At 41.4% G+C, this 10,990-nt stretch overlaps 1 protein-coding gene across 1 annotated transcript; it reads right to left on the bottom strand.

The window, feature by feature from the left end:
- Nucleotides 1-189: 189 nt before the first annotated feature.
- Nucleotides 190-10,356, bottom strand: LOC139449871 (uncharacterized). The gene is made up of 5 exons (XM_071231439.1): nt 10,224-10,356; nt 8,410-8,524; nt 5,659-5,841; nt 4,678-4,924; nt 190-2,604 (listed from the first exon to the last, which is right to left on the bottom strand). The coding sequence occupies exons 2-5, from the start codon at nt 8,500-8,502 to the stop codon at nt 2,015-2,017; spliced, it is 1,113 nt and encodes a 370-aa protein (XP_071087540.1). The 5' UTR covers nt 8,503-8,524; nt 10,224-10,356; the 3' UTR covers nt 190-2,014.
- Between the last annotated feature and the right edge of the window lie 634 nt (nt 10,357-10,990).

The following is a 10,990-nucleotide window of genomic DNA, read 5'->3' as shown; positions in this document are numbered from 1 at the left end:
ATCAGGAGAAACAAACATGCCCAAGTTCAGTTCTCTCATGCTGGTAATTTCATGGGAGAAGAAGTTCATAAAGCCAAAGATGCCTTTTGAGATCTTAAAAACATGATCAAAACACATTTAAAATATATAATATTGCAAAAAATAGAACAAGTGTGTTGAAACGTAAACAAAAAACAAATATCACTACATTTCGAAAGACTCAGTAATGGTTATAAATTTAATTGTCCAATATGGCTGCGATGATAGATTAAATTAGAACCAGGTGAACAAAATGGGATGTCATCATTGGTGCGAACAAGCATGTACAATATCAGGTTCATTGGTCCTGTGCTTTGTGAGGAAATAATGTTTACAGTGCAAGAATTCTGAAGGAATTTAGGCACATTATCCTGGAGCATGGTCAAAGTGAAAAGGTAAAAAATACAACATTATCAAAAAAGAACATACGGTTTGAGCATGTTGAGATCCACTACCAACTACACACATACCAAATTTCATTCATCTGAACAATAAGGGCTGAGTGGTGACCAAAAGAAGTTTCGGCTTGCAGTATGGCTGAAGTACAAAGGTCAAAGAGCACCACAAATGGAACATATCATGTTGAAATCCACTACAAACTACCCAAGCACCGATTTCAATTCATTAAAGAAAAATAACTGAGTAATGGCCATAAAGAGGTTTTTCAATATGGCTGTCATGGTGGCCATATTGAAAATCAGATTCAAACCTCTTGAACAAATCGGGTGGGAACCAGCATCTAAGTTTCAGCGTTATTGTTCCAGCATTTTTGAAGTGAAGATGTCAGGTGAAAAAAAACATTGATTACACATAAAAGTAAAAAGTGAGTATTCAAACAGAGAATATATGATTAAGGATACTTTCACTACCACATGCTAAATATTATCAAAATGGTTCATGGTCTACATCTCACAAATATTCTGCAAGAAGGAAAAGCACAAATACTGATAATTATCTGTAGTATGATACACATTGTTCAGACTTGATTATTTACAGACAGAGTGTGTACCGTAAAACAACTAAAAAACAAAAACAAAACAAGTCATCAATTTAAACGTCTAAATCAAATACACATGTACCAGATGGTAGAGCATAGAACCCCTTTAATAAAAAATTGTGGAGACTTCATGTTAAGATATATACATTGTATGAGCAACAATCCAACACCTGCAGATATCTCAGGACAATCATCATCCTTGACAGTCCAGGGTATTTTATCTTAATTCTGTTACAATACATACCCTGAGGGCTATGCTACCCAGCTTTGTTCTGATTCCAGTTTGAAAGACACAAAGTTGAAAACATACATCAAGTCAAATCGCGGCTCTCTTATTTAAGAAAGAAATGACTGAATAACTAGTACACGACTCGTTTTGTTGCATACCTTTCCAAATACCACTGGGAATGTCTGATAGTATTCAGACTTCCGTCCCTTTGTCTAACATATTTTCCATCTGAAACTTCATTATTAACTCTTTTACATTAAATTCATCCAAGGCTTGTTTATATGCAATAAGAATTTTAAATGTACACCTATGCTGAAATCTTAAACATATTTTGATTGGTTGTCACAAGCTAATGACAGAGAAATGTTGTGCTAAGTTAGTGGTAATAGAAAATGCGACTTACTTAAGAACTAACCTTCTATAGCTATTGGGTCCAGGGTATTTATGACAACAGACAGGGAATATCATACCCTGCACTATGGAGGATGGACAACAGTAGACCTCAGCAGACCCTGCATCACAATGGGCAGCATGAGTACCTGATTTCCCCCCACCCCCAACCCCCCCCATAAGCTGAACACAGTAAACTCAGGTTATAACGAACTGAAGGGGACCGCTAATTTTAGTTTGTTATAACCGTAGTTCGTTATATATACAGCAAATGGACCGACCCAAAAGCAGTTCACTATATCTGTCAGTTTGTTATAAACGTAGTTTACTGAATGTCCAACATATTGCTCAAGAATCAGCCCAATGAAAACGTTCATCCATTATATGGAGTTGAATTCGTCAGGAGCTTTACCATATCGATCATCAGGTGCCCCTCCTTGAGCCTGATCTCCGACATGGGTTTGCAGAATTGGCCGCTGTAAAAACAAAAGTACTTTCAATTCTGCTGTGGTACATCCAGTTCGATTGCCTTCCAGTGTTTCAACAATGCAAGCAAGCTCCCACCCCTCTCGGCCAAACCTTTCAATCACAGGTTCCCACTTGGTGTTGGTGGCCACTCCACCACACACAGTCCTCAACTCTATGTAGTGCTCCAGCACCACTCCCTCGTACACAGCAGTGTTGTCGTTCATACGAGACATTGGCTTCTCGAAAAACCATATGGAGTTGAGATCCATTTTTGTTGAGAGGGCCTTGTGCTTAAACCCATCATCAAAGAACACTTCCACCAATCGCCATCCTTTAGACAAGTATTCTTTCATTATTCCAAGCCAGTTACAGTTTACAGAAAGTCCAGTTCCGCCAAAACTTAGGTTCGTTTTCAGCTGTACCGGACATGGGACGCACATGTATGCATACCGCTCGTTTGTTGGTGCACTTGGCATGTCGAAGAACAAGTCAACCCCCATGACTGAAAATCAAAATAACATTATTACATTTGTAAAAATATTTTTTGTGCCAAAAAAGTTGGTCATGCCTGAAAAATTACACCAAAAGAGGGGGGAGTCGTCAAAATGTATCTCAGCTATTTCGAGGGAAGATTATTTTTTTTAACAGAAAAATTATTTTTTTATGATAAAAATATCACTTATACTTATCCTGAATCTTACTAAGTTGCTTGTCTCTTCTTTTTCCCCAAACAGTGGAACCTCTTGTGCATTGTTCCTAATGAACAGAAATCATCTCACCCAAATGCACCCCTCTCACGCGCATGCACACCAGAAACATGTGACCAACTCAACTCTGACTCATCACTCCATATTCTCGGCTGAGCTGGTGCGTGAGTGTATGAGTCAGGATAAGTATAAATAATACTTTTATCATAAAAATGTATATTTTATTGTACCCTGACTCATTCTAATTTGCTTGAATCTCACGGTAGGTGGTAGGTATCACCTGGAGGTGTGATCAAACATGGTCAAACGATCTGTTCTCACTGCTGGCTTGTCCTTGGCCCCTTGATGCCTGATAAGCGACTCCTGAAGTGCGCTTCTGAACCGATTGTTAATAAATCAAGTTCATAGTCTGGACTGACTTGATTAACATCTGGTCCTTTGAATTTTGGACCACTTTCTTGTTAATGCCGCGGATGACAAATCCTACGTCTGACGTAAAAGAGGTCAGACCAATGGGAGTTGGCCATCAAGCCCTAGGAAATAGAGAAGAGTATGGCCGTCTGAGAATGAGCTGACATGATCGGAAGCAAACTCTTGATGTTTCTTCTGCACGATCATCGCTAGACAGGAATATCCTTTCCTGGGCCCCGTTCCACAAAGCGATCTTAGCGCTAAGACTATTGTAAGCCAATGTTAAAGTATGGGCGTTATGATCATCTTAGTGCTAAGATCGCTTTGTGCAAGTGGGCCCTGGTCTGTCTAAGGAGTCTTTAAGCATTCGGCATTGCTTCATTAATGGAACAGGACATGGAAAGGCGAAGGAGAGAACATCTTGTTATGCTAACAGCATATCATTGACACAGTAGTCTCTGCTCTTCAAACCTGAATTCGATGAATAGTCTCCATCAATCTCCGGGGCCTGGAGGAAGAAGACCATCCCGCGTAAAGGAAACACCTTGACACTGAAGTTTGGTGTCATTGAACCCTGGGTACTCGTAGTCTTCAGAAAAGAGGCATCAAGGTTATTGGCTATCTGTGAAATCAGCTGGGGAGAAAATAAGAAAGCGAGGAGTCTGACTGGTTGGTCACGATTTCCCTGAGAGAGGTGCATTTGGGTGAGATAATCTGTTTATTGGGAAAACTGCACAAGAGTTTCCACTACGTTTCGGGAAGAGTGAGTGAGTGAGTGAGTGAGTGAGTTAGGATGGTTTTACGCTGCTTTTAGCAATATTCCAGCAATATCACGGCGGGGGACACCAGAAATGATCTCCACACATTGTACCCATGTCGGGAATTGAACCCGGGTCTTTGGCGTGACCAGTGAACGCCTTAACCACTAGGCTACCCGACCGCCCCTCATTTAGGGAAGAAGAAAGAGATAAGCAAATTTACATGTTTCAAACATAGGGGGAGTTACAAATGTGAAATCTCCATTAAACACTGCTAATATTTTCTGAATGAAACCATGTATCAACCCCTGAAGATCCGGGGTAGAATAGGTTTTCAGCAACCCATGCTTGCCGTAAAAGGCAACTATAGGATCGGGTGTCAGGCTCACTGACTTGGTTGATGCATGTCATCGTGTCCCAATTGCGTAGATTGATGCTCATGATGTCAATCACTGGATTGTCTGGTCCATACTCAATTATTTACAGACTGTCGTCATATAGCTGGAATTTTGCTGAGAGTGGCGTAAAACAACAAACAAAAAAACGAACAAACAAAAATATGTTCCCAAAATACCCTAGGGGTACATAGAAGCAATATCATGTTGAAGTCTCTAACATCTGTCATAAGTATTGCGGTCGTGCCAGAGCCAGAGCTCGAATTCAGGCCAAGGACTTTGACATAAAACAACAAACACTTACCGGGACCCCGGCCCCGCATTTCTGCTGCAAACCCCTGGCGCCTTATTTGTCCAGTCGTTTCTACACAGATGAGCCGCCCGCCTGTCTTGGTGTTTTCTGCAATGGCTTGATTGATCTGGGACGTATCAGTGTCAACAGTGGCGCCTATCAAGCCATGACGTTCAACTTGCATAACCATGACTGCTTTGACGATATGGAGATTCCACCCCTCAAACTTTGGCAAGGTCGGGTAACGACAGAAGAAGCCCTGAAAATTGTAAAATAGTGCCACTGCAATGTAGTTCACCTGGACATGTAGTTAACATAGTTTCACAAAAAAGCAACTTATATAGACTCGGAAAGATGGGGTTAGAATTGGTCCCCTGTAACGAGTGGATCGGGTTGTCAGGCACTGAGTTTCCGTCTGAGGCAGGACAGAAGCTCTAGAAAATCTCAGGAGTCAAGCTGCCAAACTATGTCATCAATCTCACTACCCAACCAAAGCTACAGATATGCAGCGTATTTGCATAAAATACCCCCCAAAAATATTCAAAACCCACTAACTTTCAATTTACTTGCATACAGAAACGCATGCATTAAATGAAAAACACAAATGTGTAAAAACAGCACTCATAAATACCCAATGAAGCTTTTCAGCATGCGTACAAAGGAGCTAATTTCCTAAACACAATTAAGAGCTAATTTGGTTTTTGAGTCAAGCCTATATATTTAGAACAGTTATATACATCTAAAACGTTATTTCATGTTTTTAAAATATTTAGATGTTCACTAATTTACGGAAAAACCCAATAGAGTGATGAATAGATGAGTGAAAAGATATTGGTTACCCAATGAAAAATGTAATAACCCAATTAAAATCGAAACCCTAGAGTCAAAACACATTTGCACAAAAAAGTGCAGGAGTTCTGGAGTTCTGTACCCAAAGAATGCAGAGGACCACGTGCCCCCACATTGACTGTATACTATTTTTTAATCATGTACCTGAAATGGAACGACCATCGAAGTGCTGAATATATGCTGTTGTGCAGCATACGGAATGCGATAAAAACTGAGGAGACGGAATCCTTCAGCATACTTTTGTCCCAGGATAGGATAGTAGGAGTCAATATTGGTTGTGATCATCTGGTTGGACACTGCGAAGGCCATCTTGCCCGTCATGGTTACCTGAAATAATAATATATGAGGCTATAATTAAGTGGTGTTCCCATACAATTACCTGTACTTTCCTTGCACATGCCGACCTGTGAAGATCTGGGGTAGGATAGGTCTTCAGCAACCCATTCTTGCCGTAAAAGGAGACTATGCTTGTCGTAAGAAGCGACTAATGGGATCGGGTGGTCAGGCTCGCTGACTTGGATGAGGCATATCATTGACCCCATTTGCGTGGATGAAAGCTCATGATATCAATCACTGGATTGTCTGGTCCAGACTCGATTATTTACAGACTGGAATATTGCTGAGTGCAGCGTAAAACAAACCAGCCAACCAACTTGCACATGCCAGTTGGACCTGGATCTGTCGATAGAGATTCAAAATGATGCCAGATTCTGTACCAAGCTGAATGACAAGAGTGAGTGAGTGAGTGAGTATGGTTTTACTCCCCTTTAGCAACATTCCAGCAATTTTACGGCGGGGGACACCTGAAATGGGCTTCACACATTGTACCCATGTCGGGAATCGAACTCGGGTCTTCGGCGCGACGAGCGAACGCTTTAACCACCAGACTACACGACCGCCCCTGAATGACAAGAGGGACTGTTTCAAAATGAGACTTTCCCATTCATGTCCTGCTTATGACATCAACATTTCTCAGTTGTTTGGGTACTTTAGAGCATGTACATTATATTCAAATTTCAAGGAAAGACAGTTTTTCAATCCAGGTTTCATCATCAAAGGCCTGGTTAAGTAATTCCAGACGTTTTATGTAAAACATTTAGAGTAATTAACTAAATATGGAACATTACCTGTCAACATGAAGCTATCCCTTGCTATGACTTTGACATGAAGTTTTCGATATTCCTTTACTGACACTTACTTTCTTAATGCAAACTGTACGAGTGTCTGTAGAGTAGGACAACATTTCACAAACACCTTGTCATGTCATGAGGATCAAGTTTGTTTGTTTGTTGTTAAACAACACACTCAGCAATATTCCAGCTGTATGATGGCAGTCTGTAAATAATCCAGTCCGGACCAGACAATCCAGTGATTGACATCATGAGCATCGATCCACACAATTGGGATATGATGACATGCATCAACCAAGTCAGCGTGTTGGACCACCCGATCCCGTGAGCCGCCTCTAACGACAAGCAGAATTGTCCCTCTACGGCAAGCATGGGTTGCTGAAGACCTATTCTACCCCGGATCTTCACGGGTGAGGATCAACAAGCAGTGAGTAAAATGTGCATCTGACAGCGCCAATATAGAATATTCTAGATGTGTATTGTTGTAATACCGCTGTAAGATGTACATTTACTCGCTGTTTGTCCGCTTCCCTCTTGTTCTGCACATGCCTAGTTTGGAAGGCTGCAGTCTGCATGTTTTAGTGCTGCCTTTACCATGTTTTTAGCAGCGTGCTCTCAGATTTATAATTGCCATTGTGTTGTGTTGCCGTTTCCTTGCGTATTGTAGACATACGACAGATTTCTGTTGCAGTTTTCATTGGTAGGCATGATGAAGCTGTGCCCAGGTGTGTATGACTTACCTGTGTATCAATGAAGCTGTATTCCGCAGCTGTGCCCAGGTGTGTATGACTTACCTCTGTTTCAATGAAGCTGTATTCCACAGCTGTGCCAAGGTGTCTAGGACTTACCTGTATATCAATGAAGCTGTATTCCGCAGCTGTGCCCAGGTGTGTATGACTTACCTCTGTTTCAATGAAGCTGTTTCCACACCTGTGCCAAGGTGTCTAGGACTTACCTGTATATCAATGAAGCTGTATTCTGCAGCTGTGCCCAGGTGTGTATGACTTACCTCTGTTTCAATAAAGCTGTATTCTGTAGCTGTGTCCAGGTGGGTATGGCTTACTTGTGTATCAGTGAAGCTGTATTCTGCAGCTGTGCCCAGGTGTTTATGACTTACTTGTGTACCAATGAAGCTGTATTCTGCAGCTGTGCCCAGGTGTTTATGACTTACTTGTGTACCAATGAAGCTGTATTCTGCAGCTGTGCCCAGGTGTTTATGACTTACTTGTGTACCAATGAAGCTGTATTCTGCAGCTGTGCCCAGGTGTTTATGACTTACTTGTGTACCAATAAAGCTGTATTCTGCAGCTGTGCCCAGGTGTTTATGACTTACTTGTGTACCAATGAAGCTGTATTCTGCAGCTGTGCCCAGGTGTTTATGACTTACTTGTGTACCAATGAAGCTGTATTCTGCAGCTGTGCCAAGGTGTTTATGACTTACTTGTGTACCAATAAAGCTGTATTCTGCAGCTGTGCCCAGGTGTTTATGACTTACTTGTGTACCAATGAAGCTGTATTCTGCAGCTGTGCCCAGGTGTTTATGACTTACTTGTGTACCAATGAAGCTGTATTCTGCAGCTGTGCCAAGGTGGGTATGACTTACCTGTGATTCAATGAAGCTGTATTTTGCAGCCGGGCCCAGGTGTGTATGACTTACCTCTATTTCAATAAAGCTGCATTCTGTAGATGTCCCCAGGTGTGTATGACTTACTTGTGTATCAGTGAAGCTGTATTCTGCAGCTGTGCCCAGATGGGTATGACTTACCTCTGTTTCAATAAAGCTGTATTCCGCAGCTGGACCAGGGTAGGGTGGTCCAGGTGGGAGAATCTCAGGCTCTTGACTTTGACCTGATCCCATGTTGTCTGTAGATCACCTGGTTCTGGAACACAGGTCAATTATTCAAATATCAACACTGAATTTTTAAAAATGGAGGGCAGTAATGGGGAGCAGTTATGAGGGTGTGAGTTCGAGTTTGTTTTAACATAGCTTAGTTTTTAGAGGGCAGTAGTGGAGGGCAGGAATGGGATGCAGAAAATCACCCTATTCTTAAGGTGCTTCCTCCTCACTCCCCACCCATCCTTCCCAACTCCTATCCCCCTCCACAGCTTCAATTACATATTGTCACCGGTACCCCTTGTAACATTTCGAAAATGCTGGGAATAGTGTATACATTTCTTTTTGGCAGCGGGTTGGAGATCTAGCAGTTTATCATATAATGGGTAGGTTTCTCGGCAGGATAGAGCCAAATGATATCCGTTGGGGTCATATGCGGATAGAGATGCAAATATCAAAGGTCAAGTAGGGACTACTTTCAGTGTTTATAAACAAACATGGCGTCGCCCTTGTCATTCGGCAATTGAGTCAGAATTAACTATCCGGAATCTGGATAAACTAAAGGGATAATTGCTATCATTACCAAAAATAATATACTGAAAATCAGTGTCTAACTGTGACGTAGCTAAGGCATTTTATAAGTTTTGGCAACTTTGGAGATATAAATTTCGAAACAATTTTGCGAGGGCACCAGGCCAGGCCAAGCCAAGCGGGATCAGTAGCCATATCTATGCTTGTCAACCACTGCGGCTTGAAACCTTTTCCACAAATTAAAGTAGTTGGATTTGGCCGAAATATGTTTGAATTGTTACCTTGTTTCGTTTTGTCGCTGTGTGTACATCTGACTGCACTTAACGTTATGACAGGACAGCCTGACTGTCAACAACGTCTGACCGTGGCCGTGACGTCTCATAGACTAGGGTTAGAGTAGCTTCCCTTTGACAAAGGGCAGTTACTCTAGCGGACAGACTGATGGATTGCCGAGAGAGTCAAGTACAAACAATTGTTGTTTTGCGTATATGTTGCTTCGCCACTGTATAAGAAACAGATTTTAGTTGGAACTATATTGGCTACTGTCACTGTCCGACTTACACATCACTTACCCTGTGACGCAATAAATATTAATGGGTGCATTCCACGAAAACTCGCAATGTTTCGGTAATGTTAGTGAGAGAGGGAAAGCAATTTTCAAGCACAGAATTAAAGTTTGGTTTGGTTTGGTTTGTTGTTTTACGCCGCACTCAGCAATATTCCAGCTATATGACGGCGGTCTGTAAATAATCGAGTCTGGACCAGATAATCCAGTGATTTACATCATGAACATCAATCCACGCTATTGGAATCGATGACATGCATCAACCAAGTCAGCGAGCCTGACCACCCGATCCTGTTAGTCGCCAACCATAGTCGCCAAGCATAGTCGCCTATTACGGCAAGAATGGGTTGCTGAAGACCTATTCTACCCCGGAATCTTCACGGGATACAGAATTAAAGAATGACATTATGTGATAAAGAGGTTATCACGCTTGTGTGTTTGGGGATGGCAATTATCCTGCATTAGGAATAAACATTGTATTTACCATCCCCAAACACACAAGCCTGATGACCTCTATGTACGTGTAGATTTGCGTAAGAGACATGAGGGATCCAGTAATATCTAACCAAAGCTATGATTCCTGACACCTGATGCGCATACAGGTGCACAGCAAATCAACGGCATATTCATAAGAAAAGCATACGATTACCTTTCGTTTGGAAAGTTGGTGCTCCGAAGTTAGATAATTCCCGGGTAGCTTTGCACTTGCAGTTATACTTGTGTATCTGTTGTTATTACTTGCGTAAACATGGACAGTTAACACACTCTCTTTCACTTAATATCCGGTGTTTGTGCAATTTGCTTCCTGTGAAATACGTTTTATGGTTACGCTACAATACACATTGAAACACAGCTCCGTTATTATTTATTTGCATTCTGAAAACATCATAGGTCAAAGCGCAGTTTCACATACATGCATTAACAATGCAGATTTCATCCGTGGTATTGTAAGTAATTATATCTACAACATTCGTTTTTATTGTAAGGGCGCACCAATATGATGGTAGGAGCCACCTGGAGCTTCCAAAGTTTCCAAACGACCTTATGCAGGTACAATAATGCATCTCCACCAATTTTTAACATGAACAAACTCCATTCATTGGTACTACATAGAGAATCTCACCTTCGTGTCTTTTGTCTTATCAAATTTATCAACACGGGTCGATAAAGGTTTAAACGCCGAGGTTTGCTGAGTGTTGAATTATTTATTCAATATCTTTTGGTAAAAACCGGGGTGCATGCTATGTAGATCCGCGTGAATTTAATTCTCAATTTATCATGTGGTGAAATGTATATGTTCAAGATGGTTTTCTTTCATCTCATGATAGACGCGCGGGTTTACACAATGTGCACACCGTTTACGTTTATACCCCCATTAAATTCATTTGTTAATACATTGTTATATGGAACTACAGA

The sequence above is a fragment of the Haliotis cracherodii genome, unplaced genomic scaffold (assembly GCF_022045235.1).
Source record: "Haliotis cracherodii isolate W230 unplaced genomic scaffold, xgHalCrac1.p SCAF_8, whole genome shotgun sequence".
In the NCBI taxonomy this organism is placed as follows: Eukaryota; Metazoa; Mollusca; class Gastropoda; order Lepetellida; family Haliotidae; genus Haliotis; species Haliotis cracherodii.
Note: the sequence above shows the minus strand (reverse complement) of the source record. Positions and strands in the feature narration are given on the sequence as shown.